At 43.0% G+C, this 20,529-nt stretch overlaps 1 protein-coding gene across 1 annotated transcript in view; it reads right to left on the reverse strand.

Moving 5' to 3' along the window:
• NEB (nebulin) overlaps window positions 1-20,529 on the reverse strand; it is a 131,311-nt gene that overhangs the window by 80,772 nt on the left and 30,010 nt on the right. Inside the window, exons 32-46 of the mRNA XM_055812137.1 lie at window positions 20,301-20,507; window positions 18,688-18,792; window positions 17,880-17,987; window positions 16,096-16,407; window positions 15,745-15,951; window positions 15,167-15,271; window positions 14,162-14,269; window positions 13,049-13,360; window positions 12,652-12,855; window positions 12,088-12,192; window positions 11,151-11,258; window positions 4,151-4,462; window positions 2,909-3,112; window positions 2,433-2,537; window positions 2,231-2,338 (exon numbers count right to left, since the gene is read on the reverse strand). Coding sequence (XP_055668112.1) covers window positions 2,231-2,338; window positions 2,433-2,537; window positions 2,909-3,112; window positions 4,151-4,462; window positions 11,151-11,258; window positions 12,088-12,192; window positions 12,652-12,855; window positions 13,049-13,360; window positions 14,162-14,269; window positions 15,167-15,271; window positions 15,745-15,951; window positions 16,096-16,407; window positions 17,880-17,987; window positions 18,688-18,792; window positions 20,301-20,507 — 2,610 coding nt within the window. The remainder of the gene's footprint in view (window positions 1-2,230; window positions 2,339-2,432; window positions 2,538-2,908; window positions 3,113-4,150; window positions 4,463-11,150; window positions 11,259-12,087; window positions 12,193-12,651; window positions 12,856-13,048; window positions 13,361-14,161; window positions 14,270-15,166; window positions 15,272-15,744; window positions 15,952-16,095; window positions 16,408-17,879; window positions 17,988-18,687; window positions 18,793-20,300; window positions 20,508-20,529) is intronic.

The following is a 20,529-nucleotide window of genomic DNA, read 5'->3' on the forward strand; positions in this document are numbered from 1 at the left end:
CTTTCAGCTGTTTAGGGTACTAGTGAGTGGGAACCCTTGGGAAACTGTCCCCAGAGATAAAGAAGTACATGAGAGCTGGGAGGTATTTAAAGGCATTTTTCTTTGGATGTAAAAACTCTCAATCTCAACATGCAGGAAGTCAGGCAGGGGAGGCAGGAGGCCAGGTTGGCTAAGTCAGGACCTCTTAGCCAGACTGAAACACAAAAGCAAAATGCGTAGGCAATGGAGGCAGTGATACACATCCTGGGGAGATTATAGGGATATGGCCTGGGAGTGCAGGGAGAGGATCAGAAGAGCCAAGGGACAGTTAGAGCTGAACTTGGCTAGGGACATAAAAAAAAAATAACAAGAAGGGTTTCTTCAGGTACACAGGCCAAAAAGGATGATGAAAGAAACTGTACCCCCACAATGAGCAAAACAGGAGACCTTGCTACAACTGACTTGAAGAAGGCTGAGGTACTCAGCAAAGTCTTTGCCTCTGTCTTCACTGCCAGGTGCTCTAGCCACATTGCCCAATTCACTGAATCCAAAGGCAGAGACTAGGAGAATGAAGTACTGGCCACCGTAGGAGAAGACCAGGTTTCAAGACCATCTAAGGAGTCTGAATGTGCACAGGTCCACGAGACCTCATGAGATGCATCCAGTGGTGCTGAGGGAACCAGTGGATGAAGTTGCAAGCCACTATCCATCATATCTGAGAAGTTATGGCAGACTGGTGAAGTTCCTGGTGACTGGAAAAGGGGACTCATCACCCCCATTTTAAAAATGGGAAAAAAGGAATAGATAGGGAACTACATGCCAGTCAGTCTCACCTCTGTACCCAGCAAGATCATGGAGCAGACCCTCCTGGAAACTATGTGAAGGCACACAGAAAACAGTGAGGTTACTAGTGACAGCCAACATGGCTTCACTAAGGGCAAATAGTACCTGACAAATTTGGTGGCCTTCTACGACAGGGTTACAGCATGAGTAGATAAGAGAAAAGCAACTGACATCATCTACCAAGACTTTTGCAAAGCATTTGATACTGTCCCACACAACATCCTTGTCACTAAAATGGAGAGATGTGGATTTGACAGGTGGACCACTCAGTGGATAAGGAATTGCCTGGATGATAGCACTCAGGAGAGTTGTGATGAATGGCTTGATGTCTGGGTAGAGACCAGTGATGAGTGGTGTTCCTCAGGGGTCCATACTGCGATGAGTATTATTTAACATCTTTGCTGGGGACACAGACAGTGTGATTGAATGCACCCTCAGAAAGTCTGTGGATGACACAAGGCTAAGTGTTGGGGCTGATACTCTAGAGGGAAGGAATGCCATCCAGGGGGACCTTGACAGGACTCAGAGGTGGGCCTGTGCAAACCACATGAAGTTCAACAAGGCCAAGTGCAGGGTCCTGCACCTGGGACGAGGCAACCCCAAACATGGATACTACATGCTGAGAAGGAGTGAATAGACAGCAATGCTGCAGGGAAGGACTTGGGAGTATTGGTGGATATAAAAATTAATATGAGCCAGCAATGTGTGCTTAGGCCATCAAGCCAATCGTATCCTGGGCTGCATCAAAAGAAATGTGGCTACCAGGTCCAGAGAGGAGATTCTCCCCTCTGCCTTGCTCTTCTGAGAACCCACATGGAGCACTACGTCCAGCTCTGGGGTTGCCAGCATAAGAAAAACATGGACCTGCTTGAGTGGGTCCAGAAAAGGCCCACGAGCATGATCAGAGAGCTGGAGCACCTCTCCAATGAAGGCAGGCTGAGAGAGTAAGGGTTGTTAAACCTAGAGGAGAAAAGGCTCTGTGGAGAACTTATAGCAGCCTTCCAATACCTAAAGGGGCCTACATGAAAGATAGGGAGGGAGACTATCAGGGAGTGTAGTGATGAGGGATAATGGTTTTAAACTAAAAGAGGGCAGATACAGATTAAATATTAGAAAGAAATTCATCCCTGTGAGGGTGGTGAGGCACTGGCACAGGCTGCCCAGAGCAGTTGCAGGTGCCCCATCCCTGGAAGTGCTCAGGACCAGGTTGGATGGGGCTTGGAGAAACCTGGTCTACCACAAGCTGACCCTGTCCATGGCTGAGGGATGGGAATTTAATGATCTTTAAGATCAATTCCAATTCAAACCATTCCGTGATTCTTGGTGCAATGACCTTTTTCCCTGCCTCTTTCTGAAATATCAAGTAAGACTGAGGAGACTGTGCCACCAAGGACTCCTGTGTACTTACATCACTTGCAATGTCTCTGGAAGCTTTAGCAGACTTGATAGGAATGGCATCTGCCCGCATGTCATAGCCCTTTTTCTTCTCCTCCTCCATCGCAAGCTTGTACAGTTTCTGAAAGAAAAACAAGCACTCCCCTCAAACAACACTTCTTCCCGGGTACAGCCGTGTCCAGGCACGGACACTGAAGCCAAACTCAACCACCTACCTCACTGAAGTTCACTTTGTTCTGCTGGGCTAGCAAAATACCAGGCGTATCCGGCATAATGTGAATGCTGGTTTTATCTTTCTCCCAGGCTGATGTGTACAAGCGCTGAAAAAACGGAGCACATACATGAGCAAATATGATCACACAAGCACCGGGCAACACAACCTCAAGGAGCTAGCCGCCTCAGGGCACTGAAGCAAGGGGCCTCTACTTTGCACCGACTCAGAAACACCTTTTCTTCACACAAAACTTTCTAATGATTCACCTTTCCCCGCAACCCCCCCCCCCAACTCCAATGCATCCAGCTACTGCCCCAACCGCACAAAACTGAAATTGATCTAAACCGAGAAATACATATCCCTGACGCAAGAGGATGCAATATCCCCCTTGCAAAACCCAGGCCCTGGAAAGAGAGAGCCCAGCGTCCTGGGAAATGCACGCGTTCCCTTCAGGCTGCAAACACAAGGATATCTCACTTGGTTCATAATCTCAGAGTTGTGCTTTGCCAGAACCATAGGCATCGAGTCAGGGATGCTGGTGAACTTGATGGTGTCCGGGTGCTGCCGATACTTCTTGTCACTCAGGATGAGGCTCGCCCTCTTATTCTTCTCATCGTCCAGCGAACCACTTGGGGACCAGCCAATGCCCCTCAGCCACAGAAGGTCAGACTTGTACACGTTCTGAAAGGACAGAGACACAAAGCAGCTCAGCAGCCTCCTTGCTCCATGCAGCCACTCCTCCTACCAAGGCAACCTCAGCCTACCAAAACACATTCCCCTGCATCAACCCACCAGCCACCACAAAAGGGGCTCCCACTAAGCTCAGCTCCCCACAGCCTGGCTCCTCATGACTACAGCACCACAAGCAGCCACAAAATCACCCACAAACCCTCCACCTCCATCTTCTTTGTCTGCCCAGGAAAGACCTGCCCCATTTGGAAATCCCCAGCTGGCAGAGGCATGGGAGGAGCCTTATACCTCATCACCCAACTCTCTTGACTCCGTTTTCTCACATGGCCTGCCTTTGCCCATTGCTGGTCCTCCAAAAGGGAATACTTGGCTGCCTTCCCCCTCCCCCACCACACAACTCTAGCCACCTCCCGCAGCTCTCCCCCGAGAATGCTCAAGGCAAGACAGGTCTCTTCTGAGACCATAGAGCATGAACCCACACAAACTTCATCCCTGACTGTTCACGACAAAATCTCAGCAAAAAAAAAAAAAAGGCTCAATATCTAGAGCCTTTCTTGAACTGTAAAATGAGAAATTAAAGAGACCTGCATGAGAAAGCCTGGAATTAAAAAATCTTTTCAATATCAACACATCGGTAATTGTTTTAAGCTGAAAGAGGGCAGATATTTCAAATATATTAGGAAGAAATTCTTCACTGTGGCAATTGTGAAGCACTGGCACAGGCTGCCCAGAGCAGATGTGGGTGCCCCATCCCTGGCATTGCTCAAGGCCAGGCTGGATGGGGCTGGAGAAACTTGGGCTGATGGGTGGTGTCTTTGCTCAGGGCAGGGGATTGGAACTACAATATATTGAAGGTCCTCAACAATCAAAACTATTCTGTGATTCTATGATACAACATGACAGTATAGTCAGAACACAGTTACACAGAATCAGCCCAGAAGTATGTTCCCCACATGGATATTCTCCAACAACATTACAGAACACAAGAGAGGCTTCTGCTTTTCACACAGCCAGTAACGAACAACTTACATCACTCTGAAGGTCGTATACCCTCTTGGCTTGTACAACATCATTCTGGTCCGGCAGACAGGTCCACCGATGCAGAGGGTGCTTGTAATCAACGTCGCTGACCAGCTCCTGACATTTCTTGGCCAACACAATTCCCAGCATGTCCACTGGGCTACTAAAGTGTGTCTTGGTCTTCTCAAAGGCTTTCTTGTACTCCCTGTCACTCTGGATCTTGGCTACGTGCATTGACCACATCATCTTCGGATCATCCTCTATGTTACGGGCTCCGATATGGTGGCCCAGCTGCTTGCGATAGCCTTCTTTGTACTTGTACTGCAGGGTTGAAGAGGCTCAGTAAGTTTCAGGCCAGCCCTTCTCCCTTCTCCTGCTATTCTGTAGCAGCAACTGTGAGCAAGGGCTTTGCTAACAGGGCCTGGCAAGATCACCACATCAAGAAGCATCTAAGCGCAGCATATCCCTACTGTGTCCTACACCTCCCTCCCACCCCACGCCTACACTGGGACACAGGAGGCACAATGGAGGGCCACACGGCAGCTCCAACCAAGCCAGCTCGGGATCCAGGAGCAATGCAGGTCAGCAGACAGGCTCTCCACACAACCTGAGCACCCACACTGAGAAGCCAGCTCTGCAGCTGGGAGGCAAAACTCAGGAAAACCACCAGACTGCTCCAGCAGTAACCTGGGCCTCATCCTGCACATCCCTGATTGCACCCACCCACACAGACCACAGCAGCTGACACATTCCTAAGCTTGGGAAGTGAAAAGGGGAAACATGACAGTTTTTCCCTGCCTCTTAATGAAATGTCAGGTAAGACTGAGGTCAGATAGACCTCATCTCCTTACAGCAAGGGAACAAACCTGAACAAGGGAATCACATATAGGAGAGGAAAATTAGCTTCTGAAAGCTAAGCCCTGATAAGATACTGCAGGGGACAGGAATGACCATTCTTCAGCAATAATAAATGCCCCTGTTGTACCATAAAACTGGCTTTGGGTTTCTCTTGTAATGTCCAGCTCAGCTGTGTAGCTGCAATGGCAGGGGAGTGCAGACTGGCAGTCCTGAGGCCACCACACCGCGTCCAAAGTAGTGTCCTGCACGAGGGGGTGCTGCCACAACCCCAGGACAACGCCGCTTTCGATTGTGTCCAGCACCCAGCTCCAACAGCTACTCCCTCCACACCACCTACACATTCCCCCCACACCACTGCACACCCATAACATGCAGGGGCAGCTGCGGGAAGACCCTCCAGAACCAACTACAGGCCAGCTGAATGGCAATGACAGGTAAGGGCTGTGTTGCCTCCATTTGGCTGAGGATGCAAACCCTGGGCTTCAACTGCAAGCGCGAGGAAACTCTCTCAGAGGGTGTGCCGCCGAGGGTCCCCTGTACTCACATCACTTGCAATGTCTCTGGAAGCTTTAGCAGACTTGATAGGAATGGCATCTGCCCGCATGTCATAGCCCTTTTTCTTCTCCTCCTCCATCGCAAGCTTGTACAGTTTCTGAAAGAAAAACAAGCACTCCCCTCAAACAACACTTCTTCCCGGGCACAGCCGTGTCCAGGCACGGACACTGAAGCCAAACTCAACCACCTACCTCACTGAAGTTCACTTTGTTCTGCTGGGCTAGCAAAATACCAGGCGTATCCGGCATAATGTGAATGCTGGTTTTATCTTTCTCCCAGGCTGATGTGTACAAGCGCTGAAAAAACGGAGCACATACATGAGCAAATATGATCACACAAGCACCGGGCAACACAACCTCAAGGAGCTAACCGCCTCAGGGCACTGAAGCAAGGGGCCTCTACTTTGCACCGACTCAGAAACACCTTTTCTTCACACAAAACTTTCTAATGATTCACCTTTCCCCGCAACCCCCCCCCCAACTCCAATGCATCCAGCTACTGCCCCAACCGCACAAAACTGAAATTGATCTAAACCGAGAAATACATATCCCTGACGCAAGAGGATGCAATATCCCCCTTGCAAAACCCAGGCCCTGGAAAGAGAGAGCCCAGCGTCCTGGGAAATGCACGCGTTCCCTTCAGGCTGCAAACACAAGGATATCTCACTTGGTTCATAATCTCAGAGTTGTGCTTTGCCAGAACCATAGGCATCGAGTCAGGGATGCTGGTGAACTTGATGGTGTCCGGGTGCTGCCGATACTTCTTGTCACTCAGGATGAGGCTCGCCCTCTTATTCTTCTCATCGTCCAGCGAACCACTTGGGGACCAGCCAATGCCCCTCAGCCACAGAAGGTCAGACTTGTACACGTTCTGAAAGGACAGAGACACAAAGCAGCTCAGCAGCCTCCTTGCTCCATGCAGCCACTCCTCCTACCAAGGCAACCTCAGCCTACCAAAACACATTCCCCTGCATCAACCCACCAGCCACCACAAAAGGGGCTCCCACTAAGCTCAGCTCCCCACAGCCTGGCTCCTCATGACTACAGCACCACAAGCAGCCACAAAATCACCCACAAACCCTCCACCTCCATCTTCTTTGTCTGCCCAGGAAAGACCTGCCCCATTTGGAAATCCCCAGCTGGCAGAGGCATGGGAGGAGCCTTATACCTCATCACCCAACTCTCTTGACTCCGTTTTCTCACATGGCCTGCCTTTGCCCATTGCTGGTCCTCCAAAAGGGAATACTTGGCTGCCTTCCCCCTCCCCCACCACACAACTCTAGCCACCTCCCGCAGCTCTCCCCCGAGAATGCTCAAGGCAAGACAGGTCTCTTCTGTGACCATAGAGCATGAACCCACACAAACTTCATCCCTGACTGTTCACGACAAAATCTCAGCAAAAAAAAAAAAAAAGGCTCAATATCTAGAGCCTTTCTTGAACTGTAAAATGAGAAATTAAAGAGACCTGCATGAGAAAGCCTGGAATTAAAAAATCTTTTCAATATCAACACATCGGTAATTGTTTTAAGCTGAAAGAGGGCAGATATTTCAAATATATTAGGAAGAAATTCTTCACTGTGGCAATTGTGAAGCACTGGCACAGGCTGCCCAGAGCAGATGTGGGTGCCCCATCCCTGGCATTGCTCAAGGCCAGGCTGGATGGGGCTGGAGAAACTTGGGCTGATGGGTGGTGTCTTTGCTCAGGGCAGGGGATTGGAACTACAATATATTGAAGGTCCTCAACAATCAAAACTATTCTGTGATTCTATGATACAACATGACAGTATAGTCAGAACACAGTTACACAGAATCAGCCCAGAAGTATGTTCCCCACATGGATATTCTCCAACAACATTACAGAACACAAGAGAGGCTTCTGCTTTTCACACAGCCAGTAACGAACAACTTACATCACTCTGAAGGTCGTATACCCTCTTGGCTTGTACAACATCATTCTGGTCCGGCAGACAGGTCCACCGATGCAGAGGGTGCTTGTAATCAATGTCGCTGACCAGCTCCTGACATTTCTTGGCCAACACAATTCCCAGCATGTCCACTGGGCTACTAAAGTGTGTCTTGGTCTTCTCAAAGGCTTTCTTGTACTCCCTGTCACTCTGGATCTTGGCTACGTGCATTGACCACATCATCTTCGGATCATCCTCTATGTTACGGGCTCCGATATGGTGGCCCAGCTGCTTGCGATAGCCTTCTTTGTACTTGTACTGCAGGGTTGAAGAGGCTCAGTAAGTTTCAGGCCAGCCCTTCTCCCTTCTCCTGCTATTCTGTAGCAGCAACTGTGAGCAAGGGCTTTGCTAACAGGGCCTGGCAAGATCACCACATCAAGAAGCATCTAAGCGCAGCATATCCCTGCTGTGTCCTACACCTCCCTCCCACCCCATGCCTACACTGGGACACAGGAGGCACAATTGAGGGCCACACGGCAGCTCCAACCAAGCCAGCTCGGGATCCAGGAGCAATGCAGGTCAGCAGACAGGCTCTCCACACAACCTGAGCACCCACACTGAGAAGCCAGCTCTGCAGCTGGGAGGCAAAACTCAGGAAAACCACCAGACTGCTCCAGCAGTAACCTGGGCCTCATCCTGCACATCCCTGATTGCACCCACCCACACAGACCACAGCAGCTGACACATTCCTAAGGATGTCTTATTCCCCCAGCCCAGTGTGTGTCCTCAGCTGCAGCCCTACAGCTGAGCTTGGGAAGTGAAAAGGGGAAACATGACAGTTTTTCCCTGCCTCTTAATGAAATGTCAGGTAAGACTGAGGTCAGATAGACCTCATCTCCTTACAGCAAGGGAACAAACCTGAACAAGGGAATCACATATAGGAGAGGAAAATTAGCTTCTGAAAGCTAAGCCCTGATAAGATACTGCAGGGGACAGGAATGACCATTCTTCAGCAATAATAAATGCCCCTGTTGTACCATAAAACTGGCTTTGGGTTTCTCTTGTAATGTCCAGCTCAGCTGTGTAGCTGCAATGGCAGGGGAGTGCAGACTGGCAGTCCTGAGGCCACCACACCGCGTCCAAAGTAGTGTCCTGCACGAGGGGGTGCTGCCACAACCCCAGGACAACGCCGCTTTCGATTGTGTCCAGCACCCAGCTCCAACAGCTACTCCCTCCACACCACCTACACATTCCCCCCACACCACTGCACACCCATAACATGCAGGGGCAGCTGCGGGAAGACCCTCCAGAACCAACTACAGGCCAGCTGAATGGCAATGACAGGTAAGGGCTGTGTTGCCTCCATTTGGCTGAGGATGCAAACCCTGGGCTTCAACTGCAAGCGCGAGGAAACTCTCTCAGAGGGTGTGCCGCCGAGGGTCCCCTGTACTCACATCACTTGCAATGTCTCTGGAAGCTTTAGCAGACTTGATAGGAATGGCATCTGCCCGCATGTCATAGCCCTTTTTCTTCTCCTCCTCCATCGCAAGCTTGTACAGTTTCTGAAAGAAAAACAAGCACTCCCCTCAAACAACACTTCTTCCCGGGCACAGCCGTGTCCAGGCACGGACACTGAAGCCAAACTCAACCACCTACCTCACTGAAGTTCACTTTGTTCTGCTGGGCTAGCAAAATACCAGGCGTATCCGGCATAATGTGAATGCTGGTTTTATCTTTCTCCCAGGCTGATGTGTACAAGCGCTGAAAAAACGGAGCACATACATGAGCAAATATGATCACACAAGCACCGGGCAACACAACCTCAAGGAGCTAACCGCCTCAGGGCACTGAAGCAAGGGGCCTCTACTTTGCACCGACTCAGAAACACCTTTTCTTCACACAAAACTTTCTAATGATTCACCTTTCCCCGCAACCCCCCCCCCCAACTCCAATGCATCCAGCTACTGCCCCAACCGCACAAAACTGAAATTGATCTAAACCGAGAAATACATAGCCCTGACGCAAGAGGATGCAATATCCCCCTTGCAAAACCCAGGCCCTGGAAAGAGAGAGCCCAGCGTCCTGGGAAATGCACGCGTTCCCTTCAGGCTGCAAACACAAGGATATCTCACTTGGTTCATAATCTCAGAGTTGTGCTTTGCCAGAACCATAGGCATCGAGTCAGGGATGCTGGTGAACTTGATGGTGTCCGGGTGCTGCCGATACTTCTTGTCACTCAGGATGAGGCTCGCCCTCTTATTCTTCTCATCGTCCAGCGAACCACTTGGGGACCAGCCAATGCCCCTCAGCCACAGAAGGTCAGACTTGTACACGTTCTGAAAGGACAGAGACACAAAGCAGCTCAGCAGCCTCCTTGCTCCATGCAGCCACTCCTCCTACCAAGGCAACCTCAGCCTACCAAAACACATTCCCCTGCATCAACCCACCAGCCACCACAAAAGGGGCTCCCACTAAGCTCAGCTCCCCACAGCCTGGCTCCTCATGACTACAGCACCACAAGCAGCCACAAAATCACCCACAAACCCTCCACCTCCATCTTCTTTGTCTGCCCAGGAAAGACCTGCCCCATTTGGAAATCCCCAGCTGGCAGAGGCATGGGAGGAGCCTTATACCTCATCACCCAACTCTCTTGACTCCGTTTTCTCACATGGCCTGCCTTTGCCCATTGCTGGTCCTCCAAAAGGGAATACTTGGCTGCCTTCCCCCTCCCCCACCACACAACTCTAGCCACCTCCCGCAGCTCTCCCCCGAGAATGCTCAAGGCAAGACAGGACTCTTCTGAGACCATAGAGCATGAACCCACACAAACTTCATCCCTGCCCATCCACGATACCAACTGGCAGCAAGACAGTACGGCCACAACACAATCCCAGTCTCACACAGTCAGCCTACAATTATGCTCCTCATCTTGATGTTCTCTCCAACAATGGAAAAGAATACAAGAGAGGCTTCTGCTTTTCACACAGCCAGTAATGAAGAACTTACATCACTCTGAAGGTCGTACACCCTCTTGGCTTGTACAACATCATTCTGGTCCGGCAGACAGGTCCACCGATGCAGAGGGTGCTTGTAATCAACATCGCTGACCAGCTCCTGACATTTCTTGGCCAACACAATTCCCAGCATGTCCACTGGGCTACTAAAGTGTGTCTTTGACTTCTCAAAGGCTTTCTTGTACTCCCTGTCACTCTGGATCTTGGCTACGTGCATTGACCACATCATCTTCGGATCATCCTCTATGTTACGGGCTCCGATATGGCGACCAAGCTGCTTTCGGTATGCAGTTTTATACTGGTACTAATTGAATACATAAACAATCATTATCACCTCTTTCTAACTGCAGTTTACATTTATTTGTATTTAATATAGTGGTTAATATTTCAATATCTACTATATTTGAATTATTTCTTTGTTTTTCCAAGATATTTATTGTTTCTATAAAAATATACTAAGATCTTCTGTATGTGAAATATGGTTATATACCATTATATTGTATGTGATTGTACTTAATCTAATTAACTTTACATTATTAAGGATTACAGAACCTTTGGAGGGCTGCAATATAAGTCTGTTAAAATTTTAGACCTCTCCTGGTTCTAAATATAAATATCTTTATCCCGAAGTGTGTACCAGCTGTATGCCCCACTATTATTTTATCCCTGTAAAACTTACTTCACTAGCTATATCTCTGGATGCCTTTGCTGACTTGAGGGGTATAGCATCTGGAGGAAGATCATAGCCTTTCCTTTTTAGCTCTTCATATCCTAACTTGTAAAGTTTCTGTTGGAGAAAGATTCAAAGTAATTATTGCGAATAAAGCACTGTAGAGAGTTTTTCAATACTTAAAACTTTCCTCCCCTCTACTACTGAAAGTAAAGCATGAGATTCCAAACAGTTTCATTCACCAATATAATTTCCCAAGCTTGTTTTTTAATAGTGTGTATTTTTAATAAGGTGTATTTTGTAACTGATAATGTAAAATATTTAAAAATTACTATCTGTATGTTTTCTGATTAACTCATTCAGAGATCACAATTTTCTTTTACTTAATATATTTAATTTGAATGGTTCATAGAGTCCTCAAAGCGGTGAATAATACAACCCCACAATTCTCTCCATCCCAATTTCAATTGCAATTATTTTTTGTCATCTTGAGTTCTTATGATAGAGCTGTTAACATCTCTTTACATTTGCATGTAGTCTGTATGGGTTTCATTATAACCAGGAATTTAATGTAAATTACATTAATCCTATGTAACTCTAAAGAGGCAGTTCAATATAATCAGACATTTAAACAGGAATGACAGGCTTACCAAAAAGTACTGAACACATATCTACAATATTAATGTATTCAGTAGGGATGAAAGAGAAAACTGCTAACTTGTATTGAATATTTTCTTAGTATTTATTATATTCTAGCAACGCCAATTCCACTTTATATTTTAACAATTCCACTTGGGCTTCCCAGTGCGTTACAATTTTCACAGGAATAGATCACAGTTGTGCTTACAGCTGTTAGAATTGCAGAATTACTTTATTGCTTTTTAAAGTAAAAGCACAACAGGTAATTCCAAATTCCATAAAATAAGCATCGTAGAGACACACTTACATCACTTGTGTTAATTAAGTTTGATTTAGCCAGCAAAATTTCAGGAGTATCAGGCATGATGTGAACCTGAGTCTTGTCCTTGTTCCAAGCTTCTCTATACAGTATCTGAAAAGAGGCAAAAATACCTTGTCTGATAAAAGGTTCACGTACACAGCAGTAAATTCAATTCACCTTTTCTCTGCAATAGCAAAGCAAAGATGTACTATGCAAGCGTGAGTGATGTAAACAATGCAAGGTATTAAAACCAAATAATACAACAGCTTCTTACTGAAATACCACCTTTTTTTCTCTTCACATCCATGGAACATCAAGGAAACAGCGTCATGACAATACATTTACATACTACATAGTAAGGGTCTTATTTGCAGTTATTACTGAGTAAGTTATACAGTACTAAAGATCTTAATCTTCTGAACAAGGCTTATTGAACAGTAAGGCACTGATTTAAAACATCTGATATTTGTATATTTTAACCACATGTTCTGGTACAGAGATCTTTTTAACAAATGTATACTAAGGTATTCATTTATTGAAACACATGTTCTGTCTCTAGGGGCAACTTACATCACTTCTATTTTTAGCATTAGATTTTGCTAAAACAATATCCATGGCATCTGGGATACTTGTGAACTTAATAGTATCTGGGTGCTGCCGGTACTTCTTTTCACTCAGTATTTCAGAAGCTTTCTTGTTCTTTTCAGATTCCAAAGATCCCAGTGGACTCCATCCAAGACCTCTAAGCCATAGTAGATCTGACTTATACTGATTCTGTTCAGGAGAAAAATCAAAACCATATAAGATTATTTCCCTGTTCATATATTAAATCGTATTAAAAGACTAACTGGTATTTTAGCTTCAATCTGATCTATACTGACATCAAAAGACAGTTATTAAAGATACTTTCCAATAAGCAGTAAATATCTTTTTAAAAAGAAGTAATTTAAATACAGAGAAAGCTTACATCACTCTGTAGTTCGTAGACCCTCTTTGCCTGGGTGACATCAACCTGGTCTGGCAGACAAGTCCAGCGGTGTGGCACTTGTTTGTAGTCTACATCACTAACCAGTTCCTGACATTTCTTAGCCAGAAGGAAGCCTAACATATCCACAGGCATATTAAACTTTGTCTTCCACTTCTCAAAATCTTTCTTGTACTCCCTTTCACTCTGCATCTTAGCTACTTGCATAGACCACAACATCTTAGGATCATCTTGTAAGCTGCGGAATCCAATGTGATGTCCCTGCTGCTTGCGGTAACCTTCTTTGTACTTGTACTAAAATTATAAAAATTGCATTATTGAAATCACAGTAAAAAACAGACAACGATAAAATATGTAAGCAACATATCAGTATATTCTCTCAGTCAATGTCTTAGTGTCGTTACCAACTAAATAAGCAACTTGTTGCAGCATCTCAAGTTTGAGTAGTCCCTTGATCAATGTGTATCACTTGGTGTCAGTGAATGCTCTCCTTGGGAATGAACAGAGTCCCTGGAGAGGAGGAGTGCGTGGCTATAAGAATGGTCTCCTGTGCCATTGCATTCATATAGTCACACTGTTCAGAACTCCCAAAGGCTGACACACTGAAATATTTTGATGAATAAAATAATCAGCAATGAACAATGCAGACGCTTAAGCACTGAAAACATTTCCTAATGGTTAATAAAATCTCTTCTATAAATACAGAAGTTGTATTCATACAAAATTATAACAGCAATTCATGTATCACGCGTCTATTTCAGAGTTGTGAAGAGGACTTCTCAGTATAAGCACTGGATCAGCTAATTGAACCAAATTTACTGCTGCTCTGAAAATGTAACATCCAAAAAAGCAGACATCTCCTATCTTTGTGTGACTATCCACTTCACGGATAGACCACAATCTTTGGAATTGTCAAGATACTAGAGCAATCCTTCTTAACTGACAGGAATAGATGTGGAAAGACTTTTGTAAGCAATTTTGCTTTTTACTCCAAGACACACCTTAGCAGAGAGGTGTATCTCAATCTAATGCAACTCTGTAAGTTATAGCAACTAGATAAAGTGTATGTCATAGTGAATTAGAAATGTCGCTTACATCACTTGCAATGTCTCTTGAAGCTTTGGCAGCTTTCACAGACATGGCTTCAGGTGTGAGGTCATAGCCTTTCTTTATCATTTCTTCCCAGCCAAGTTTGTATAGTTTCTAAAATGGAAAACATTATTGATTAAAAAGTCTTAGCAATATGTAAGTAACCTTCCATTTAGATATGCTAATGACCCATAATACCAAATTCTGGTCACCTCGCAGGCTTCAGTTACGAGAGAAGGGCTACTAGAATGGGAACTGAAAACTGAGAAACTGATAAGCAAGGAAAGCAGGTCTTCCAAGTCTTAGGTTAGTGGCTAAATAGTTTTCCTTTACTGCAGCAGCTTCCTACCATAACTTATCTTGGGGATATGAAACATATTTGGGGAATTTCAAATATATACACCTGGGATAACTGAAAACTTTTCAGTTGGTTTAACAAAATTTTAATTAATAAGGCTCTAATGTAGCCATTTAATAGTCAATTCAGTTTGTGCACAGTTGATTTTAAGTACCAGCACTTGCAAGTCAAAGATTTGCCTCTGAGCAATCGTGCAAAGCAAAACCCAAGTATTTTATGCTGGCACAATTGTCACTTTCTCATATTTGAAAGCTGACAGAAAAGGTCCAATCAGTGCACGTGTTTCTTTTCCCATATGTTAAGTTAAAAATATACACAGCAAACTTGTAATTTTATAGTAAGGAACTTTTAACATCATTTCTATGGTAAGCATAGAGTATGGACCACACACATACAGATTTCAAAACCAGGACTTATATTTCCCATACACTATAATGTAATTTAGGTGGTTATTTTGCTAGCCTGAAGATAGTACTTATTACTACTCTGAAAATGTTACTCACACAAAAATTCTTGTCTCCGTTCTATATTCCCCATTCTGTTTCTTCTAACTGACACAAATTGATTAGTTATTTTGAAAAAGGAGGCACCTTAAAATTTGAAGAAAGTAGATATTAATTTAAAATGTAATAGGAAGTATTAAAGAACTCTACCTGACTGTAGTTCGCCTTGTTCTGTTTTGCCTGTAGAATATCTGGTGTATCTGGCATCACATGAACCTGAATTTTATCCTTCTCCCAAGCTTGAGTATAAGCACGCTATTGAAAAAAGTAACATGAGATCTGTTAATAGAAATGACAAAAGATGGCTCTTTTGGTGTTTTCACCTTTCCATTTGCACACTTTGGATATGGATGGGTAAAAAGATGAAGGTGTTGACTGAGATTTATTTTACTATGTAATGGCCTAATCCAGAATCAGATTAATTAGGATCCAGTCCTGCTTCTAATGAATCCAATTATAAAGGGCTAGTAATTTGTATATAAGAATGAGAAGGATAGAGGTTGGAGAGGTAGCAATGAGATAAATGAGAAAAGATTTATTTAATCAATGCTATTTATCAGTAACTGAGTGTTTCATTAAGAAAAGAAATTAAAAAAGAGGAACCTGTAAGTGACAGTTGTTTTTCCCAGGGAAACACTGCTACATAAAGGTGGTGACAGGGACTTATAGACTGTTTATTGAAATGGATTATATGAAATGTCTGCCTAATTTTCCCTATAAGTACTCACTTTGTTCATTACATTTGCGTTTTGCTTTGCAAGGACCATGTCCATGGAATCATTCTCTTTTGTAAAGGGGAACATGCTGGGATGTTGGCGGTATTTCCTATCACTTGCAATTTCTGTGGCTTTCTTAGATTTCTCCACATCCAGAGAACCAGCAGGACTCCAACCAATACCCTTGAACCACTCATTGTAATCCTGCTTGTACTCATTCTGCCGAACAGAATACAAAAGGAAAGATTACAATTTACAAATGTCTCATACAAAAGAATTCTGCTGTTTCCAAAACACAGTCATAATGAAAAAACAGGGAAAAAAGTCACAGCTGTGAATGTCAGAAATAAAACAGAAACTTACATCACTTTGTATCTGATTCATGTTTCTGCACAGTTCTAAATTCATTGCATCTGGTAGAAGTATGTATTGATGGATCAGTCGTTTGTAGTTAGTATTGGTTACACGATCTTGTGCCTCCTTAGCTGCCACGATGCTGAGTGCATCAGAAGGTGTTTGGTAATGTGTCTTGCTCATTTCATAAGCTTTCTTGTATTCACGATCAGACTGCATCTTAGCCACTTGCATATAATGGACAAGTTTGGGATCATCCTGAAGGCTGCGGAAGCCTACAAGTTTTCCCTTGTCTTGTTCATAACCTAATTTGTATTTATACTGTAAAGAAAACAGAGATGGAGACTTTTAATTCTACTTCATTTGTTTAATAAGCAGTATCTATCTTCTAAGGAACACACACACACACGCAACCCCCCCCCCCCCCCCCAACTTATATTAAAATAAGATTTTTATATTGTTAAGAAAACATCACAAAGCATATAGAGGTGGTAGCTTTGTCCGCTTACTCTTAGGGTGCACTCTAAGGCAAAACAAATGCCTAGCATCCCTTTTAAAAGCAGTACATTTAAAACACTTTCTTAATAAATGAAATTTCCTTACAATAGTTTATTCTGCTCCTGCATAAGGTTCCATGTAACCTGGGGTTCAATTGCCTTCTAATTTAATATTAAATGATACAATGCAAATATGAAACACACTGACAGGAAGCACAAGGCAAAGGAACACATAAGACCTGGTTCACTGAAGACAGTTTTTTGGAAAAAGTGCACTTTTATCTTTTTTCACACTATAGTTTAGAGATAGCTTATCTTAGAGCTAGTATGGGTATCACAAACACTAGAACCAAGGTACATTAACCCACATAGCTCTGTTACTATCCCTATCCTTTCTCCAATATTTTGCTTAGGTAACTATTTCCATGGTAGTCTGCACCATACTCAAAATACTTGAGTTCATATTTGAAGACTAACCACAACATCAAAGATTTAATCATCACTTCCATTAGGTTCACTTGTTCAAATGATTAAAAAAATTCAAGACACTCCCCAAGATCTTTTGTATTTTTTTGTTTAATAAAACCAATAGTTCAAATTCTTAATGTCTTCCTCAATCTCTAATCAACCATGGACAACGAACTACACAGACCAAGTATCAATTCCTTCACTGCTTACTGCTGGGAGAGAACTCCAAACAGAACTATCTTCCCCTAAGACTTAGAGCAGTGGCAGAGCAAATTGACTTTGCAGTGGCTGCAACATCCCATAGGTTATCAAAAAAAAAAAAAAAAAAAAAAAAAAAAAAAAAGGTGGGCTAAACATGTCCTTAGGCACTAACTTCACCCCTCTCAGGCTGGATTTGCCCCTGCTGTAGCAAATCCCTCATCACTACTGATACACAAAGGATATCAGAACAGTCCTGATTACAGGAGTTTGTATTTTCTGCACCAAGAAATTTAATGAGACTTTCAGCAAAGGAATATTTTCAAATATTTCTAAGAATGATCTCTGACATTCTGTCTAAACTACAAATATACAGCATACATTCATAAAGTATCCAAGCACCATTGCATTGAGAAAAGAACTGCCTTTTTTCTCCACTAACAGTCCCTCATATATTTTTGTACCTTTCTAATGAAGAAATTGCTATTTATCCCTGCTAGAATATAGATCAATGTCAGAATTATTTATGAGCAAGAGAATATATATATTTGGCATATAAAATTGAATTGTGTCAAGAAATTGGTGTTCTGCAATATCTGAAATTGATTATTTATTCTTTCAAGAACTTACATCACTCGCAATATCCCTAGAAGCTTTGGCAGCTTTAATAGGAATAGCATCAGCTCTGAGATCATATCCTTTCTTCCTAGATTCTTCAAATGAAAGTCTGTACATTTTCTGTGAAAAGAAATAAAAGAAACATCCTTTAAAAAAGTAAACCACAAAATTAACTTCAATCCTAGTATTCATACATCAATGCAGCTGGACTGCACTATAATCAGTAACAATAACCTATAACAAAAGAGCAAGAAATTGCAATAAATTTGTTTCCCACATGCATAAACGTCGGTGAAAAGTTACATCTATAAGGATATCAGCTTTTTAGAAAAAGAGCTAAATAGATCTATTTATGTGCACATTAAAGATGTGTGCAATTACAAACAATGTTTTATTTAGCATATGCAGATTAAACCAGCTACTGAAAAACTGCCTATAATACCATCTCTTACCAAAAAAATAGGTTCAGTCTGCAAGAATTATGAAACCAGTACAAAACTCTGTGCATGGGGAAATAGATTAACAAATACAGTAACAAACATGGATAGTACTCAAACTACTATTTTGTTAGTAACTATTATATTTTAATGACCTACATGATGAATTCATGATCTGACTCTAAATACTATGGCTCTTTACTGGCAACTTTTGGTATTTAATTTTGGGGAGGAAAGCAGGGAAAAGGAAAATGAATAGCTTTTTATGAAATTACTACAGGTTAGCAAAGTGAGAATTAGGGAGACTTTTGTAAGTTGTCATCTCACTTATTCCTAAGAAGAAAAACTGAGAGCAAAGTCATAATCTTACAAACAGTACTCACATCACTTAAATTAAATGCATTAACTTTTGCTAAAGCAATCTGTGGAATATCTGGTGTGATATGAACTTTCTTTTTGTCTTCTTCCCATGCTTGTTTGTACTTGTGCTGGAAGGATTGAAAAAAAGAGATGTCAATATAACCAAAAGATTAAATAAAACAATTTAAAACAGTATTTCCTATGTGAAATATAAACTTTATTTACAGTTATGTGACTACTAACATGGTAGGAGCATTTGTCTTTTTATTTTAGGATTTAAAAGCAGTGTGAATCAGGAATAGCTCTTATGATGTTAATTGTCTGAGGTCAAAATAAAAGTGGGAGAAATAAAAATCTTGCTGCAGTATTTTACTGCTTGTCCTTTGCCCAGCAGTGTATTCAAGCACATCGAGCAGCAGAAAACAATAGGTTCCAAAATGTAACAGGTCTGGCTGGGATGAAGGTAATCCTCTTCACAGCAGCTCAAACAGTGCTGTGGTTTAGATTTGTGACTAAAACAATGCTGGTCACACACTAATGTTTTAGCTGTTGCTGAACAGTATTTGTGGAGTATCAGGGCTTTCTCTGCCCCCAAAGTGAATAGACTGGGGGGTGTACAAGAGACTGGGAGGGGACATAACCAAGCAGGTGAACCCAACTAACTAAAGAGATATCCCATGCCATGTAACATCATGCTCAGCAAATAAAAAGGGAGAGGAGCGGGTTTAGGGAAGTTGTGGGGTTTGTTTTCTTTTCTTTTGCTAGGGAACTGGCTGGGCATCAGTCTACCCAGGTGGAGGCGGCAAGTGATTGCCTTTGCATCACTTAATTTTGTTTTCTCTCTTTTTCCACTTCTCCTTTGCTTATTAAACATTTTTTACCTTGACCCACAAGTTTTTTTGTTTTTACTCTGCCCTTCCTCTTCCCACATCTCACTGTGCTGGAGGGAAGGAAGTGAGCTGTGTGATGCTTAGCCACCTACAGGGGTTAACCAACAAATAAAAAGGTACACAGAAAACATTGTTGGAGGTGGAAGATAATTAGTTTATCTCCTGGGAAATAAGTCTCAGTTGAGAGAGGCAACAGAGCTTTTCTTAGAGGAAACAGAGCTAAGGCAAGTGCATATAAGATTCTGATGGTCCCATAACTATAATGCACATGAAGTCTAGACATTTCTAAAGAACACCAGTGGATTACATCAGTTCAGCAGGAGAATCAGAAAATAAATCTCTCATTATAAAAGCATTCATAGCATATAACAATTTCCCGTTAACATAACAGGCATCAGATGTAGCAGACTATACATTTAAAAGTTTGAATCCTATTTGTGAAAGGAATTGCTCAAGTATTTTTAGCCTACAGATTTAAACTGCTAGAAGTCTATACCCATTTATCTTGGGTAAACTGTATTAATAAGATGTGACCCTTAGGTCTGTATCCATATGTATTTCTTAGAAATATTAGGGTCATGCTTTACTTTCAGGTATATCAAAGGTCTTACACACAAGCATATTCATTAGCTGCCAAAACTGACAATTTTCAAAGCTATGCATGCAGTAAGGTTGACTATTACATTAACTATAGTTTGTTTTTTATTTCTGCAAACTTAATTTAATTTTGATGAACACTTTTTTACCTCATCCATGATTTTAGCATTATTTAAAGCTAAGACCATGTTCATGGAATCCATAGGAACAGAATACTTCAGTTTGTCTGGATGCTGGCGATACTTCTTTTCACTAACAATTTCCATTGCTTTTTTGTTTTTCTCAGCTTCCAGGGATCCCAATGGCATCCATCCAATACCCTTCATACTTTCATCATATTCTGCTCTGTATTGATTCTGGAGGCAGAAAGAAAAGAAA

The sequence above is a fragment of the Falco peregrinus genome, chromosome 8 (genome assembly GCF_023634155.1).
Source record: "Falco peregrinus isolate bFalPer1 chromosome 8, bFalPer1.pri, whole genome shotgun sequence".
Lineage (NCBI taxonomy): Eukaryota > Metazoa > Chordata > Aves > Falconiformes > Falconidae > Falco > Falco peregrinus.